This window comes from Meriones unguiculatus, chromosome 4, assembly GCF_030254825.1.
Source record: "Meriones unguiculatus strain TT.TT164.6M chromosome 4, Bangor_MerUng_6.1, whole genome shotgun sequence".
NCBI classification, from domain to species: Eukaryota; Metazoa; Chordata; class Mammalia; order Rodentia; family Muridae; genus Meriones; species Meriones unguiculatus.
In genome coordinates, this window is record NC_083352.1 from 120,743,403 (window position 1) to 120,762,915 (window position 19,513).

The 19,513-nt window shown below is 41.6% G+C and overlaps 1 protein-coding gene across 6 annotated transcripts in view; it reads right to left on the minus strand.

Annotated features, from left to right (window-relative positions):
• The window catches only part of Ralgapb (Ral GTPase activating protein non-catalytic subunit beta), an 86,238-nt gene extending 68,177 nt beyond the window's left edge, over positions 1 to 18,061 (minus strand). For 2 of the 6 annotated variants that reach the window (XM_021663844.2, XM_021663838.2), the window contains exons 1-4: positions 17,802 to 18,059; positions 9,486 to 9,701; positions 4,009 to 4,211; positions 123 to 286 (exon numbers count right to left, since the gene is read on the minus strand). In XM_021663844.2, coding sequence (XP_021519519.1) covers positions 123 to 286; positions 4,009 to 4,211; positions 9,486 to 9,671 — 553 coding nt within the window. In that variant the 5' untranslated portion in view covers positions 9,672 to 9,701; positions 17,802 to 18,059. Of the gene's footprint in view, positions 1 to 122; positions 319 to 4,008; positions 4,212 to 9,485; positions 9,702 to 17,469; positions 17,676 to 17,801 lie in introns of those variants that run through there. The other 4 variants (XM_021663822.2, XM_021663811.2, XM_060382912.1 and 1 more) reach the window with 4 other exon arrangements.
• Positions 18,062 to 19,513: the final 1,452 nt, after the last annotated feature.

The window sequence follows — 19,513 nt, forward strand, 5'->3', positions numbered from 1 at the left end:
AACTTTGGTTTGTCAACAGTCTGAACAAAATTTGAAATTTCCACTGAGTCTATCATTCAGTAAGTTTAAATGTGAACTATATTTGGAGCTCAGAAATATATGGGAAAAGTTCATTAACAAACCTTGAACAGTTGGTGGGGCCAGAAGTATGTCATTAATTTGCAGAAGAAACAACAGTAAGACTTCCCAGGTTTCTCGAGCCATGATGGATGACTCACGGGCCAGTTTCTGAATGGCTCTCAGAACCTGTAAGCATAGTCGGATCTGACTGGAGCCCTGTTCCTGTCTGAAGAAGACAGACAGATATCACTGACAGGCCTGGAAGAGAGACAGCAACAGCCAAAGAACAGAAAACTTACTGACGCAGAACAGTGGTCCAATGACATTGCCTAAGCACCAGTGGGCAGGGCTAAGTCCAACCCTCCTCGGTTTACAGCTAGTTTCCCCACTATTCAGTGCAGCATCCTGAGATTTCTATCTACCTCTCCTACAAAAAGTTAGCTTCTGGGAGAAAACAGAAAAACCAGAATGTAAACTTTACCTCTGGATTTTCTTTCTGAAATGTATCTGGCACATAATTGCAGATATTCAACTAGCTCCTGAAAGATGAGTGCATACCTAGTTGCCTCTGCTCTTCACACTGGAGCAGAAAAGCCCTTATATTCTTTTTCAGTTTTCTGAAATGCACATTCATGAGACTTCTTCAAGTGTTTACAGTATTCACAGTCACCTCTGTTAGGAGGCCCTATGGACTGTCCAAAATTGATATAGCATGTCCGTATCTCCTTAGAAGAGCACCTGCTATTATCGTTCTAATAAAAACACAGGCATTCCAAAGGGCTCCAAGAGCTCCTCAAACAACAGTTGCAAAATTCTCTTTCGACATTTTTGCTCCTTAAGAGAAGAAGACTATTCCATAAAATGGAGAAGAGGAGAAAGCTAGAGATCCAGGGCATAGCCCTTGCCTCGCTTTTCAAGATATCCCAACTGAAAATCTCAAGAACAGCTTTAACAACAGGTGAGCTGCCCTCCAACTTTCTCATGACAAACCCAACACAATACTGATATAAAGTCAATTTTCTATAAATTATGACTTGACACAAAGAGCTGGAGAGTCTTGAAGAAACGTCAGCAAATCATCTAAGTCCTAGAACTCCCACTCCTTAGACCTAGGCTATGACACACATATCTGGACCCTACCTTAAAGTTGCAGACAAATCATACAACTAAGTCACTAAATGTTCCCTAAAGAAGTCAGAACTGGGCCAGGGGTATGGGATACCTTAACAGGTAAGATCTTTCCCTATACAAACATAAAAGGACCTAAGTTTAAATCCTTAGCATTCACATAAAAAGCTGGGCATGGTTGTATACCTGTAACCCCAGTGTTGCAGGATGGAGACAGGTAGATCCTGGAAGTTTGATAGCCAGGCAGCTTAGCCAAAATGGCAAGCTTCTGGTTCAGCAAAAGGCCCTGTCTCAAGGGAGTGAGGTAAAGAGCAATAGAGGAAGACACCCAAATCCCTCCTCTGACTTCTGTATATGGGTGCATCCACACTTGTGCATGCATCACACAGACATACACATGGGGACAGAAGTGTCCATCCCACATTCATCTAGAGGTGAAGTTCATTAGATAGCACACAGCTCAAGAATGTGTCTGTTCTGCCTTACTTGGAGAAGAATAAAGAATGACTTAATAGCCTTCAAACCTTATTCACCCATAAAATATGAAGCCCAGAATAAGAAATAAAAGCAGTAATAGGGCGCTGGAGCTGTCATTCTTCTGAGGTGGCTACTATAGTACACGCTCCCCACAGTAGCCATTCTTTCTAGGTGTAGAGCCTGCCTAGTAGCAGGAAAGGAAATAAATCATCCTCTGGTTCCTTAACCTCACTCAAAAGGCCTAAATTTAGTCAGGTACAGGATTCCAGTTTCTAATAGTAGAAGAAACAGGGTAGTCTTCACATAAAAAAATGGGGTCTGAATAAAGGAGATTTTCTTCAATCTCAAAAGTGACTTGTGGTTTTCATAAAAACTTTAGAATAGGGACTAGTGAATTGACCAGAACTTGACTAACACCTGCTGTTTTAACACATTTATTTATGTTTGTTTGTTTATTTTTATGTTGGCACTCTGTGTACCAGGTATGTGCATTGCCCACAGAGGCCAGAAGAACACACCAGATACCCTGGACTAGAGCTATAGATGGCTGTGAGCTACCCTGTAGAGTGCTCTTCCTGGGCAACAGCAGCCAGTGCTCTTAACTGCTGAGCCATCTCCCCAGCTGCCTTTGTAAGTAAAGTTCTTGCTTCTTAACTTAGTCTATGGGCTAGAGAGATGGCTCAGGGGTTAGAAGCACTGGCTGCTCTTCCAGATGACCCAGGTTCAATTTTCAGCAGCCACATGGAAGTTCACAACTGTTTGTAACTCCAGTTGTAAAAATTAATTATTAACTTAGTAAGCTATAACTGCTTTCCTGTTCTACACAGATCTGAGGAATTGCAACACCATATAGCCAGCAATATAGGAAGCATTTTTTAGCTAGCTTTAAAAAAAAAAAATGTGGACCACTGCTTTAGGAAATATGTATACATGGATGAGGAAAAAAAGATACTGCATTTCTTATAATGTATTATATCTCAGCAATTAAAACTCTAATCAATTTTAACAGATAAAGCAGTCTTCACTCAATTATGAAAAAATATCAAACTAATGGGTAAAAGAGAAAGTCATATTAACTTAATCTCTAGCAAAAGATAAAGGCAGTTTCCTCTACTTTGAGTCAGTTTATATAAAAACAACTAATTAAGTAAGCGCTAATGACATTTGGATGAACTATCTAAATTTTTTAAACTTAAACTTCTAATACTGGAAGATTAGATCATAAGCCCCAATATACAGCATTGAAAACATTCACCTAATATTCATATACTACCACTGGCCAAGAAAACCCTAACATTTGAACCAGTGCCTTTTAGAATTTACTGACCTATACACACACACATTTCTGAGGAGCACACTAGTTATCAAACAGCAAAACAACTTACACTCATACTTTCTAAGAGAGAAAAGTAAAAACAAAAGCACCATTTATTCAACTTCCATTACTGTTTTTCAACAGTACATCAGGCTTAGTGGCAAATACCTTTACACACTGAGCCATCTCAACAATCTTTTTAGGCTGGAGACAGGGTCTCATGATGTAGCTCTCAGGCTGGCTTTCAACCCCTTCTGTATTCAAGGAGTTGCTGTCTTCAATGCCCAATCTTAACTCCATCTCTAAAGCGCTGGGATTATAGGTATGAACCACCATGCCTGCCCTGTTTACTTAATTCTATGTCTTCATATCCACAAGAAAACAGTTGCCCTTGTTATAAGTGGAGACAATAATTATGATATTCAAAAGTACGCACAAGTTGGTACACACGAGCATGTGTCCTTGCCGGTGTTTTCCTTCTCTTCCACCATATATATGGGTTCCAGAGATAAAACTATGATCATTAGGCTTAGTAACTAGCATCTTTACCCACTAAGCCATCTTGCCAACCCCCACCAAATAATGTTTAAAAAGGGAAAGAAATATGTCACTATTACCATATTTTAAATATCCAACATCTCAGAAACAAGGCCAAAAAGTATTTAAAATAAAGACACATCTATTAAAAAAAAAATTGTGGTAAATCCAAGAGTGGCAGAGTACACCTGTAATCAGAACCCAAAAGACTAGGACAGGAAGATATGAGTTTGGATCAACATGGGCTACACAGCAAGTTCAAGACCAGCCTGGGCTACACAGTGAGATGCCATCTCAAAAAACAAAAACAAAAACAAAAACTTCCTGGTAAACATTACATAACCCTGTAAGTCTATTTTTTATTCATATTTATAGAATCCATAAATGAATAAGTAAAGTTCAAAGACTAACAATAAATTTCTATATTTGTTAAAGTTTATATATACCTTATTATGATCTTGATAATGACCAGATAGTCAGATATAACTTACCTTGGAACAAAAAGATTTTGTAGGTGTTTTAATATACTTTGAACATATAGATTAGGCTCTTTAATAATTGGTAGTGGAATAGAATCTTTCGGCAACACCAAAGCCATAATCCAATCTGTATATACATCAACACAATATTTTACAGTCTCTCCATCCAATGGAAGGGTCAGTCCATAGCAAATTACTTCCATGGTCCATTTCACCTAAGCAAAAAAATTCACAAAGATTATGGACCTTTATATCTATATCATTACATTAATTTAAAATACAACATCTTCTAGTGCCCACATGCTTTAGGTTGATGATATAGTCATCTCAACAAATACATCAAATTTACTTTAGACACATACTTTTTATGAGACATATTCATGTTGTATTTGTCGAGCAAACTTCAGGTAAAATTTAATTATTTTTAAATATTAAGCCTAATCATGCTTTTACCTTCTGATATCATTACCATTCACTGTGAAATGATCCTTTCAATTTTCTATAGATACTAGAAATGTAAGAATAGAAAATGTAGGGGCTGGAGGGATGGCTCAGCAGTTAAGAGCACTTGCTAGTCTTCCAAAGGACCTGAACTCAATTTCCAGCACCAACAGGGTGGCTCACAACCATCTATAACTGTAGTCCCATGGAATCCAATGCCCTCTTCTAGTGTATAAATGTACATGCAGACAAAACACCCATATACATAAATAAATAAACCTTTTTATGAAAAAATAGAAAATGTAGGATTTTAATCTACTCAATTTGCATGAGTAAATATGAGTAAATCAATTCAAGGGCCTAGAGAGATGGCTCAGATGTTAAGAGCACTGCCTGTTCTTTCAAAGGTCCTGAGTTCAATTTCTAGCAACCACATGGTTGCTCCTAACCATCTATAATGAGTTCTGGTGCCTTCTTCTGGTATACAGGCATACATGCAGGCAAAATACTGTATAGATAATAAATAAATCTTAAAAAAACCAATTACATTACATTCCATCTTCAGATTGTGCAACAGGAACAAATGACAGAAAGGAAGATTAGTTGGTCAACTTATTATACAACTTACTTTCTTTATCAAAAATAAATAAATAAATAGAAGGGGAGGAGGACTTCCTCTATCAATGGACTAGGGGAGGGGCATAGGGGGAGAAGAGGGGAGGGGAATGAGAAAGGGGGCCACGGTTGGGATACAAATTAAATAAATTGTAATAAATTATAATAATAATTTTTTTTAAACCAACACTAAAATGGACAGGTGAGAACACAGGTGAAGAAGGACTGAATGGGTAAGGTCTGAACCAGGCATCTAGCCACAGAAACACATACATACTAAGTGCTCCAAGAAATAAGATGCTAAGAAATAAGATGCTAAGAGAAGGGGGGGGGGAATCTCCTAAATTGAAAAAGAAAATGAAACTACATCCTAGACACCAAAGCCTAGAATGTTTAAGTGAATTCCAGACAAAACTTGGGGACAAATACTAAGCAGATATGAAGAAACACTTAACAAAAGGTATGATGATCTCTAAGAACAAGGTTGCTCGAAAAGACCAAGTCAAGCCAGGTCTTTCTTATTACAAGAGCTAACAATTGTACAATCACTGCAGTTTAAAAAGTACCTTCATAAAAGCCACCATCACCATAATCCCACATAAAAGCGTAAACTGCCCTCATTTCATACATCAGAAAAATAAAATTTAGGATGTTTAAGTAATTCAGCCCACTACTGGTTTACAAATACTGAAGTTAAAGAGGAACCTTGTCTTTCAATGAGAAACATAACCTGGTTTTCCAACTCCAAGTTTTAAAGTGTCTCACCAAGTCATTATTAACTGTTTTGGCACTGGGACATCTTAGCTTTAGCTGGAAATTTGGCAAGAAATCCTAATGGACAAGGATGGAGACATAACAGCCCATAGGATGTAGAATGGCCAGATTTATAAGTGGACCAAATACCACAGACAATAACAGGATGAAGGTTCTGAAATTACTTGGGGAAAGGGTGCCACTGGCTTACCAATGGCCACACCAAGTTCATGCTACTGCTGCTGTTTGTGGTGCTAGGGATTAAACCCAGGGCCCTAAGAACACTAGGGAAGTACTCTACTTCTGAGCTATACCACCAACCTACCTTGCCAAAACTTTTATTTAGGCTAGGCTAGGTTGATGTTGCATGCCTGTAACCCCAGCACTCCCAGAGGCTAAAGCAAGGGGATCTCAAGTTCAAGCAGCCAAAGCTACACAGTAAGTCCAAGACAGCATAAACTAAACAGGGAAGTCCTATAACAACAACACTTTGATAATAAACAAACAATGGTCAATTATCAGTAAACAACACAAAGACAAAAAGAACAGTCAGCATGTTGGCTAGAATTCAGGTTTACTAAATTTGAATCCAACGAGATAAATTCATATATTGAATCCGGGGGAAGAAGACAGGTGGAATTAGGACAGGGTCTTGCTAGAAAGCCCTGGCTGTCCTGACACTCAGGATCTTCTTGCATAATCCTGGCAAAGGCTGAAACTGGAGGCACATTGCCACGATACCAAGCTTATATTAAATGTCCTTAGTTCAAAAGCAATTACAAAAGGCTAAATTTTTTGGTTAGTAGCAATAAATGCTAAAGAAAACTGTAACCACAATGAAGCTGTAAAAAATTCAGAGGAAGAAGTGTTGGATGTTAAGTAAGCCACACAAGAGAACAGAGTGTGGATGTGTTCAGGTAAACATGGGTACACACGTGTGCCTGCATGTAGAAGCCAGAGTTCTACCTCAGGTGTCACTGCACAGATGCTGTCTATCTTGCTGAGGTAGATGTGTCACTGACCCGGGGCTGGCTGGGCAGTGAGCCCCAAGAACCCTCCTGTCTCTTCATTCCCAGAGCTGGAATGACAGTGATAACAGTTGCATGCCACTCTGCCGTTTTGTTTAGTTTTGCTTTGTTGGTTTTTTGCATAGGTTCCACTATGTAGCCCTAGCTGGCCTAGAATTTTCTATATAGACCAGGCTGAATTAAAACAGGATTGTACAGGGGCTGGAGAGATGGCTCAGAGGTTAAGACCACTGGCTGTTCTTCCAAAGGTTCTGAGTTCAATTCCCAGCAACCACATGGTAGCTCATAACCATCTATAGTGGTTCACATGCAGACATAAGTAATATAAATAATAAATAAATATATCTTTTTGAAAAAAAAAATTGGATTGCATAAACAAGCACTTTACCAACTAAGACCTCAAGTTCAAGGCAGTCTGAGCTACACAACGTCATCTCCCCAGCCCAAAAAGGAATCTTAAAAGAAGCTACAGGTTGCTAATCATTAGAAAACAGAAAAAAGACAAGTTATCTTTGGGATAGTGTCATAGTAGTTTAATTGTTCTAAAGGAAAAGTACCCTTGATGGCTCAGTGGGTAAAACCATTTGACACATATATCTGTTAGCCTGAGTTCAATTCTGAGGTCCAAAGAGTAGAAGAAGAGACCTGACTTCTAAAACTTGCCCTCTGGTCTCCATACGTGCACTATGACACACATGCTCCCCTGCCCCCTACCCCCACCACATAATAATAATAAATAAAATTTAACAACAAAGTACCTTCCCATTATCTCCTGAGGTAGTAAAAACAATAACCAGGGGCTACACTAGGTCACTTTCTATCTACCAAATGCCATCTCATCAAAGGAGAAGGCAGCAAGAGATCACAACGGCAGCCAGAGAGGCCGTCAGGTCTTATGCACATCCTCAGAGGAAGCTACAGCACTCTGATGAGAAAACTACAAAGACTAAAGGACTTCAACCTTTGGCAATCCTTGGGCAAGGGAGGATTAACAAACTACCTCTGTAACTGTAGGCTTCAGTTTTAGCCAAGTCTGAAATTTCATGAATGATCAAAAGTAAGAAGAGCTAGGCATGATGGCTCATATCTATAATACCAACACTTGAGAAGCTGAGACAGGAGAGTGACTGCAAGTTTGAGACTACTCTGGTCACACAGGGAGTTCTAGGTCAGTCTGATCTACAGAATGAGACCTTGTCTTAATAAACAGTAGTAGTAATAAAAGTAGGGCACGCCTACAATCCCGGCCCTTGGGAGGCAGAGGCAGGTGGATTTCTGTAAGTTTGAGCCCAGCCTGGTCTACAAAGTGAATTCTAGATGAGCCAGGGACACACAGTGAAACCCTGCCACAAAAGGTGGGGGGAGGGGAGTCTGAGAATAGACCTAAAAAGCCTGTATCAACTTTCTTAAGCAGAAGGGACAAAATTCTAACCTTACACAGAATCACACCATTCTCAGACTGAGGCTTAATGTCAGCTTAGTGCCCTGTCCCCATAAACAGAAAACCAACTCCAAGACAAGTTATTCTAAGAGCCCTTTGGACAGCAAGTTTAGGAATAGCAATTCCAAACCCAGTTCTAACTACCCAGGCTTACAGCCAAAAGTGCTTCATTGTTCTGCAGCACTCTTAAGCCTGGAAGCCAGGCTAGAATAGTCAGTGAGACACACAAGAGAGCTCAGGCTCAGCACTTATGTATGGCCTGAAAAATCTGGCCTAAGCGAGGCTTTCAGTCAGTGTTTATCTATAAGCAGGGATGAGACCTATTCTGGCTAGTTTTATGTCAACTTGACACAAGGTATCAGCGAGGAGGGAATCTTGACTGAGAAAATGCCTCTGTAAGTCTAGGCTGTATGCAGGCAAGAGCATTTTCTTAATTAGTGATTGATGGGGTAGGTCCCAACTCAATGTGAGTGGTACCACCCTGGGCTGGTGGCCCTAGGTGCTTTAAGAAAGCAGGCTGGGCAAGCCATGAGGAGCAAGCCAGGAAGCAGCATTCTTCCATGTCTTCTGCATCAGCTCCTGCCTCCAGGATCCTGCACTATCTGAGTTCCTGCCTTGGTTTCCCTCAATAGACTGTGACTCTGTATATGCCAGCCAGATGAACTCTTTCCTCCCCAAGTTGCTTTTGGTCATGGTGTCTCATCACAACAATAGGACCTAACTAGGACAGGGACTTCCAAACTGAAACAAATCTAAAGACTTAACCTAGCACGAAGGGTCTGACACTTGACTGTCTTAAACACTCAGCTCACATGAAGGTGGCCAGTGAGAAGCCTTAGCAGTAAAAAGGCACAACTCCTCCTTTTTATGTTCCATAGGCCTCAATTCCCAGCACACAACCCAAGTGAGATAGAAACTAAGAACTCTCACTACATTGGGCAGCAATCCATTAAAAGTCAGCACTGTAACAGAAAACCCAAGTTTGATTCCCATCAATCAAGCCAGGTGGATCATAGCTGCTGGAAGCAGCACTGGCCTCCAGAAGCACCTGCACTCGAGTGTACATACTCACACAGAGACCTACATACAGATACAAAATTAAAAATAATAAAACTAATTTTAACTATTACTTTTTAAAAGTCAACACTAAGTAAGTTTTTTTAGTAATCAATTCATATTTTCAGGCAACGAATGAAATAAAAAACACTTACTTCTTTGTCAGTTTTTAACAAACTCTCACTACCAGCCACCGAAGAGGTACCTAATGCCTGCCCAAGGGGACGGAGCACAGCATTGGCCACCTCTCGCCCAACACTCTCTGGATAGCTGTGTAGCACACTGGTGTGGCCTTGATCATTCTGAATCACCAAATGCAGTGACCGCCACTCAGAGTACATCGTGCCGCTAACGTACTATCCAAATGGCACCTGAAAAGATAAAACAGATATCCATATCAAGTATGTTTATTACTAATATTAAAAAAGTAAAAAGATTTACACTAGGCAGCACAATAAGATGGACTGCACCACATTTATTTAAAAAAAAAAACATGTTTCACAAAAATAAAAATATAACTAGGGGGTTAGAGAAATGGCTCAGAGATGAGGAATGCCTGCTGCTCTGCCAGAGGTCCAGAATTCAATTCTCAGCACTTTCCTCAGGTGCTTCATTTCCTGTAGATCCTGTTCAAGGGAATCTAATGCCCTCTGCTGACCTCCACAAACACCTGTAATCCCATGTACATATCCCACACAGACACACAAAGTATGCATAATTAAAAATAAAAATAAATTTTAAAATGTATTGAAATTTGCTATCTAACATAGTCTCGTAGTGAGATCAGGTGACAAGACAGAGCCTGAAAGGTAAGTTATATGAGCACCTACACTAGAGTTCCTCTGCTTCCAAGTGGACAAGACCAGCTGGCAATTTAGGAAGACCCTGTCTCAAAAAAAATTATTTTAAATAAAAGGAGAGTTTGGGAATATATTAGTGATAAAATACTTGTCTGACATGCTCAAGGTCTTAGATTCAAAACATCAGTACTGGAAAAAATGGAAACACACACAGACCTCAATTTATATGAAACATACAAATTGGACAGTAATTACAAGAAAATTGGGTAGATAGAAATGAGAGTAAGAAAGGGCAACCATAAAAGAAAAGAAAGTAATAACAGGGAACAGAGTATAATGGCACACACCTGTAATTTTAACACTTGAAAAACCAAGGCAAAGATGGCAAGTTCAAAGCTACTAAAGACTATACTGTAAGATCCTTCTATTAAAAACAAACAAACAAACAAAAAAACAAAACAAAAAAAAACAAACAAACAGGACTGGAGAGATGGCTCAGTAGTTAAAAACACTGCTATTCCAGGGGACCTGAGTTCAATCCCCAGCACCCACATCAGGTAGGTCACATTTCCCTGTAACTCAAGTTCCAGGAATCTGACACCCTCTTCTGGCTTCCCTGGGTATCTGCACACCTATGCATATACATACATAACACACACACACACACTTTTCTAATGTTTTAAAACAAATTCACATCTGAAACAAGATGCTCAGAGCAGACTACAGGCGTGTGCCACAGTGCCTGACGGGCTTTTCTTTTCTTTTTAATGACAGACATGATGGTGTATCCCTTCAGTCTCAGTACCCGGGAGGTGAAGGTAGGTCCATCTTTGTGAATTCAGGACAGCCTGTCCTACATAGTGAGTTCCAGGCTTGAAGTGAGATTCCCCCCTTCAAAAAAACTATATATATATATATATTTTTTTTTTTTTTAAAGTAAGCAATGCCCAACTTTGAAGGACTTTAAAAGCTAGGATTAGAGATTTATAATTAATTCAGTAAAAACTGGAAGCAAGGCCTGTGAGGTGACTCAGCAAGGCACTTCCTATCAAGCCTGAGGACCCAAGTTCAATCCACAGGATCCACATGGTGAAAGGAGAGAACAAATTCCTACAAGTTGTCCTCTAACCAAATATGCACAATAGCATACGCTCAATTTAAAAATAAAAACAAAAAAACCGGGGGCAGGCTGTGTCCTCATGAACTAAAACTTTGCAACAAGAAAAAAAGTGCAAGTACGTCCAACTGCAGACAGGGAATGCAGAAAATTACACCAGAAGCCACCTTCCAAGGAAGATATACCCTGGAGGCCCAACTTACCTGCTCCCTCTGCAACAACACCACCACTATGTTCCTGAACAGTGTCCTAGAATTCTACACACCTTATCTGTCAGAACCAGTGAATATATACAGGTACTGTATTGTCAACTGGGAAGCAGACAGTAAGCTCACTTCCTCAATACCAATATAGTGATATTCCAGGGGCTCAAGTGTGGGTTCAAGACTGCCACACCTCTTTATGCAGGATTAGACATCACAGTGTATAGTAGTGCTGATAGACTTGAAGAGCCTCAAGTGGTCCAAAAGTCTACAATCTGTTCCTTTCTCCAACTGCCTCCTACCCCGTCACTTTATCATAGGAATGATACAACAGAAACTGATATTCCATAATTTGATGGAGGCGGCCATGACAGATAGGAGATCAGCAAACTCCAATGTCACTGATATGCTGGGTAGGACAGCAGTTCATGGGAGAGTGAACATAACTGAAGGCATATAATGACTCTCCTCCTATAGGCTATCTTCTGTCAACCTCAGCTGCCAGCAGAGCTGCCTCTACCTTCAGTGCTCCAGACGTAAACACTATGGGAGGAAGACAGAATACACCCTCTTGATCCCTGGTTTCCTTCTAACCTCTGCATGGACCCTTTTCTTAGAGGTTGTCATCATATGAGGTTGTGCTGTTTGCCATCTTAAAGCTTTGTAAGCATCCCACATGTAAGCTCAGTCTAAATAACAATAACCAAACAATACCACAACCCAATATTCATCACATCAACTGACTCAAACAATAGTCATCACATGTATTCTATACAGCAAGCACAGTGAGTACTGCAGTAATAATCACACTATTCCCAAGGAGCTTCAAGTCAAACTACAAAGAACAATTGTTTGCAAACTTTCTGAAGTAAATCTAGATATCAGTTAAGTCACTAAGTAAATATTATTAAACAGCTCTATGTATCAGGCTGTCCTAGGATTTAGGTATGTAGCTATAAACTGAACCGAATGGCTGCCCAAGACAAAGTTTTATAATGATTAAAACAGAAATCAAAGAAACATCATATAATAGAATTTAATATGCTCAATGATAAAAATAAATAAAAAAATATGCTCAATGATGTGATCAGCTACAAGGCAGCAAATTAAAACTACCAGAGATCTTGATAATAATGGTCTTTATGTAAATATAACTGACCAATTTCTAAAAACTTTTATTATGTTGTTTTATTTTACTCCAACAACTACCCTAGATGTTTACGTTAGAAAGACTCACTAGGCATTCATTAGGAAAGGAGACAAATAAGACTATGACTTGCTCAGGATCACATCATGTAACTGCAATGTTGGGACAAGAAACTCGACCTCTTGCCTCAAGGTCCAATACTTCTGACTCTGTGCCTCACCATATGACCTTGGACAAGTCATTCTACGTTTATTTTTCACAGTCTCCCTGTCTCTCACACAGGGAGAACACCTTCAGTACCTATCTAAAGTGACTTGGGAGAAGGATCAAATACAGCAGCCTAAGTCAACAGACCTGAGAACATACAAAGAAAGACACATAGTTAAGCTATAAAAAACAGGGTACAGAGTAGCAGTGTGCTCCATAAATAAATAAGGTGTTACTGGATCTTATGGCACAAGTGCACACAAATTCATCCACATAATTTGATGACAGAAGGACGTTTCTTAATTCTGTTGTGATCTTAATGACATCACAAAGCAAATATCCACCAAGCTGGCACTTAAAAAAAAAAAAGAAAAAGAAGAAGAATGGACTCAGCTATGTGCCAGTTTGTAACTGCTAAGGATCCTATCAAGCACCTGAATTACAGAAGAAAGACACGTCCTAACTGCAGTTCTTCCCAGAGGTGAAAACAGATGGTTTCTGCTAGTCTATGAAAGAAAATGTAAATACACTCCAGCCCCAGCCAGCACCATCCATCGTCTGTCCTGGGACTGATAGTCCCAGTATCATATCTACTGGTGTGGGTAACTATAACCTTAGAACTCGGTTCCTTTAGTTCATTTAAAGTGTTTAGTAGGCACACAGAACTAGTAAACAGTATATTGGACTGATCACCTACGATAGAAAATTTTATTTTCATAAAAATAAACTATATAGACACTAATTCTTAAGATACTACTTTTGCCAAAGGTGATGGTGCACACCTTTAATCCCAGCACTCAAAAGGCAGAGGCAGGAAGATCTCTGTGAGTTCAAGGCCAGCATGGTCTACAGAGTGAGTTCCAGGACAGCCAAAGCTATACAGAGAAAGCCTGTCTCAAAAATCAAAAACAAACAACAACAAAAAAAAAACTACTTTCATTTTAATTGCAATTCTAACTACAGAATTTCTTAAGGGCATAAGCTGTATCTTATATTCAATATCTCTAATTTATATAACAAAATGCATGCATGTCACATACCAAACATTCATAACAGTTCTAATCTTAAACACAGCAGATTACACTGTCCACTATCCTATCTCCAATTGTCTCTCAACAAAAAGAACATTTCCCATGAGGGACAGCAGGGACGATATGGAAGAAAACGCTGAGTCTAGAGGAAGAAGGCCCATTTTTCCAGTCCTGAGTATGCTAGAAGCTCACCATGTAGCTTTAGGCATGACAATTCATCCACAAAAGGTTAAAATTAAACTATGTAGACACTAATTCTAAAACATCTTGGAAGAGGGAAGTGAGACAGGCTCTCACTATATAATTCAAGAGTGGCCTCAATTTTCCTGCCTTAGCTGAGATTATAGGTGTGAGCAGAAGATCCAACTTAAAACTTTATCTTATACCACAAGAAATCATTCATTCTAAATGACCTTTGTACATGTCAAGAACAATATTGATAGGTACCTCAAATTAGACAGAATTCCTGCCAAAGTCATAGGTAATTGTGATTAGAGCTGCTTTTGGTCACTAGCTGAGCATGTGAACACTTTCACCCATACACTGGAAGCCAACTAAAGACTTAAACCTCAAGCTTTAAAAAAATGAACTTCTTCCATGTGCCAAGACCAGAACTGGATACTCTCTCCATATCTGATCAGAAACAAGAGCAAGTTTCTTAAGCAGGTGATTTTAACACCTTCGTTCCATCACCTCTATTAGCCTCAACCTAAAAACCAAGGAAACAGTATATGTGGAACAAGAACACCTTCCCTAACATATTTATACTGTAAAAAGTTTTATAAAATACATAGTTTTATTTAATCTACATACTTCACATTTAACTGGGGAGAAAAAATCTCACCTAGGCATGCTGGTACAGGCCTACAATCCTTGGTACTCAGAAAGCTGAGCCAGAAGGATCTTATGTTTAAGGCCTCCTTGGGCTACAGACTAAGTTCAAGGTCAACCCAGGTAGCTTGGTCTGATCTTGTTTCAAAATAAAAAATATAACCAGGTATAGCGGCACATACCTTTAATCCCTCAGTAGACAGAGGCAGACAGATCTCTGTGAGTTCAAGGACACCTTGGTCTACATAGCCAATGCCATTTCTAGGTTAGCCAGGGCTACATAGTGCTGTGTATGTATACATATATGTGTATAAGTGTGTGTATGTAATGGTGACACAGTGGTGGGGCACTTGTGTAGAAGGCCCTGTATTCAACTCCCAGTAGGAATATAAAAAGACAGGAGTGGGCAGATCTTCATTGTCAACAAACCTCTTAATGACCATCTTATAAAATTTGACCTCCTGACTTTTATTAAATCTCATACGGCTTTAAGAGTAACCAAGAAAAAGGACTAGGGAGTTGACTCAGTGGTTAAGAGCACTTACTGACTATTCTTGCAGACCACCCACACTCAATTTCTAGCACAACATGGAAGCTCACAAACATGTTTAACTTCAGTTCCAGGGGATCTGACTCCCTCTTCTGGCCTTTGCAAGCACCCAAGTGGTGTAAATACATGCATGCAGTCAAAATGCCCATACATATAAAAATAATAATTTTAAGAGGGGAAACCAAAGAGAGATCCATTCTGAATTATTGCTTTGACTTCCTTTAAAATTGGTAAGCTTATGCAGCAATGGCATTTCAGACATTATGCAAGAAGTTACACCAAGTTTGTCAGTTGCTCTGATAACAAGGTTTTAGTCTCTCATCAAATGGGATGAACTAAGCCAGGCATGGTAGCATGTCTATAATCCCAGCTCTCAGGGAGGCAGAGGCAGGAGGACCTCTATGAGTTTAAGGCCAGCCTGGTCTACAAAGCAAGTCCAGAATAGCCAGGGATACACAGAGAAACTCTGTCTTGAAATACTAACTGCTCCCCCCACCAAAAAAAAAAACAAAACAAAACATTAGGATGAACTATAACTCAGAAATAAACCATATGCTTGTGTTTATGCAGACTCACAAGGCAAGAGTATTTAGACAACACTTCTTTTAAACAATGAGGAAGGACCAACCACATGCAAAGTCCCAAAAGCAATAAGAAATATCCCATCATGGAATCAATTGTCTGAGATGAAGTTAACATTAAAACTCACTAAGGTTTTTGTTTTGTTTTGCTTTTGGGTGGGTGGCTGGGTTTCTTTCAGGCAGGTCTCTGTATATAGCCCTGTATATAGCCCTCTGTATGGCTGTCTTGGAACAGGCTGGCCTGGAACTCAGAGATCCACCTGCTTCTGCCTCCTAAGTGCTGGGATTAAAGATATGTGCCCAGCTGAACCAACCAATGTTTCTGGAACATAGTTGCACATGGTGCCTTGCCATGGATAAAAATTCAACATTTTATTCATCTGCTGAATAAATGAATAAGCCTAATTATTCCTAAGGAAAAAGGAAAAAAAAAACTCCATATGCTAAGAACATCAAATATCTTTTACAAAAATAGAAATAGATGCCTCTGCAGCATGAGGTCTATCTGTGACATAAAGGGACTAAAACATTGTATTCAAAAAGGTTTGTCAGCTCTAGGTCAAAGTACTCCAAGAAACAGAGAACAAGAAAACATGGTCCCTGCCATCAAGCCCATCAAAACCTCAAAGAAGAGCGAGAACTATAACACTAAGGCTGATAGGAAAATATGAAGGTAGGCAGAGGTCTGGGGAGAAGCAGAGGATCTTGAAGGGAATGTTTTGAGCTAGGCAACAGACAGAAATGATTATGTGTATGAAAGAGAGAAGTATGTGCATTAGGGTACGGTGCTCAGAAAACATGGAGAAAGAACAGTATATGCAAAAACCCAGAGGCTAGAGAAACCATAACCATGAGAACTGTATATTAAGGAAAACTGCAGACCAATAGCTTTTGCAGGAGATGTATAAATTTTTTAAACTCAGCTAAGAATTCGTAATTACTTTTCACCCTCAAGGAGGCCTGCCTACCTACCAAAGGGTGGCAGTCAATGGACCTAAGGAAAAGCTCTCTCATCCTACCTAGCACTCAGGAGGCTGAGGAAGAAAAATGAAGAGTTCCAGCAACAGAACAAGGGCGCGCGTTTGTTTTTTGTTTTTTGGAGGGGGGGCGCAAAGAGAATGGAATCCGTACTTTTAACAAGCATCCTCCTGCATCCTAAGACGCTCCAGAACCTCTGAGATAATTATATATACTTTTACAGTTGCCAAACCTTACTATACCCCAGAACCACTAGGGAATCTCCAGAAAAATACTGGTATTTGTATACCAGTATACAAATACAAACACACACACACACACACACACACACACCCGCTCCATGCTTCCTGGTTTAACTATTTTGGCGTGCTGCAGCACCAGCAATCTTTTCCAAACTCCCCAAACGATTTTACCGTGCATCAAAGTTGGAGATCCAATGACCTAATTGTCAAGAAACTGGACTGGATAGTCAAGGCTGCCTGAGTTCAAATTACCCAGCTATATGACCTTGGGCACCGAAGGCGCCCGAGCGCCCTGGGCCTCGGTTGCCTGGCCGGTAGAATGGGGTAACAGTCCTGTCATTCAGGGTGGTGAAGTTCCCGATCTGGCCTGGGCCTGGCGGACAACAAGCGCTTGCTAAGGGTGGCTGTTTACTCTCCCCCGAGCGTCACCGTGCCCCGGGCAGCATCCTCACCGGAGCCCAGCAACTCCACCAGCCCCGCGGTGGCCCGCATTCTCCCCGGAGTTGCCGCCGCCGCTCTCAGACCCGCCCCTGTTCCCAGGCTGCCAGGGGCGCGCTCGGCCAGCCCGACCCTCCTGGGTCCGCTCAAACCCGGCAGAAGCCGCGGGCCAGGACCGCGCTCCCGCGCCGGGTGCGTCCACTTCAGAACCCAGGAAAGCGCGTGCCAAGGCCCGGCCCCTGGAGCACCCGAGGGTGAGAGAGACCCCGCCCCAGTGGCCGCCGAAGGGAAAAAAAAAAAAAAAAAAGCGAGAGGGGAGGGTCCGGCCGCGCCGGCCGCCGCGTACCTGAGGCGACGGGCGGGGCCCGCATCGCTGGGCGGGCGCACCGCGGGCCGCACTCGGCCTGCCGCCTCACGCGACCCGCGCCATCGGGCCCGCGCTGCCACTGCCCCGGCCGGCCCTCCTCCGGCGGTCAGTCCGTCCAGCCGTGGGTGACTCTCACAGGGCGCCAAGGGGACGACGAAGACCGGTCGCTTGGCCGGCCGGCTGGGCTCCGTTCAAGCAACTTCCGACTGCCAGGGGCGGTGGCGTCAAATAATTCCCCAGCCGAAGGGACCAATGCGCCTGCGCAGCGGGTTTGACCCGAGGCTTCTGAGGGAACCAAACGGGCAGCGTCAAATAAATCTCGAGGCCAGGAGCCGGAAGCTGCGCGTGCGCAGCCGTCCCAGAGGGCCGCGCGAAGCGAGGTTTACCTACACCGCCCCCTTTCGGGCTCCCGTGGAGAGGGAGGAGTGAAGTGACGGAGAAGTTACGTCATCGCGATGCGGGCTCGGGAGGCAGCCTGGCTTCTACTTGTTCTCCGCGCGGAAGAGTGAAGAGCTTCGCTGTGAAAAGTTGGCTGCCATTCAGGCTCAAGGAATGTCTCGCATCCCAGCAATGTGGCGCTTCCTTCGCCCATCCTCTTATTACATGGGCGCAGCATTATTATGAGCAATGCCCTCTGCCAGGCCTGGTGTGCGTTAAAAGGATGAGTCAGACTTAAGATTCAGAACCAGTCATCAACGAGTTGAATCCGATCTAGGTGATAAGATATTAATAGCCAGATATACAGGTTTGAGCACCTGCAAAGCACCGGACGTTTTGCAAACAGTACCACTTTCAATCATTTGGTTTCAACTTCCACGAAGAAAGTTAACAGCACGTGCGGGGCTGAGAGGAAAGAGGGATGGTGAAGCCTTCAGGAAGGACCTGGCCTTGTGACTGACCTTGGAATTCAGAAGTGGAGAGATCAGGGTGTCAGGTTATGCAAAGGACATATGTTTGTGTAGAAAGAGCAGAGAAGACGGTGACTCTCACCCTCAGGAGAGACCATGAACCACAGTAGAAGTGAAGAACTGGTGCCCTCGTGGAAGAGAGAAAACAAGAATTTCTTCATGAGCACAGCCCCACCTTCCCCAGGAGAGTAGTTAAAGGAAGGAAGAGGGGAAAGTGTGGGTAAGAATGTGCCAGGACAGTGTGTGGATGAAACAATATAGTTCAATGAAACATAATTTTGATAAGTGCTTTAGGAAGGTCGGTCATTATTTCAAGTCCCTCTCCTTCCCTTTTCTACACTGTAGAGGCCAAAAAAGCGAAGCCTCCTTGCTCCCTCCACAGAGCATTGCAGTGAAACAAAGCCCTAGTCCTTAGAGCATAAACCAAAGTTCCAGGGGAGAGCTAGGACATCAAAGAAGTCCTGGCAAACTTTGTGTCCTTCAACTTTCCCCTACTTCATGATGGGAACCATGATATGATACAATGCCAGGAGGTGTGGCAGTCATTCTGAGACCTTGAGGAAAACTGCACTAAGAAATATAAAACAAGGCAATGAAGCCTGCTTCTTTAGGGCACACTAAGGTAGCTGCATAACCCTTGCTCTACCTACCTTTCTGCTTTAAGGAGGGGGTATGCCACAATTTGTTGAGTTTTCTGTGACTTGCGACCACATTCCTAAAACTGTAAATATTGAACATCTGTGGTATATCAGACAGATAAGAATGAAGGTTTGAAGAGCAACA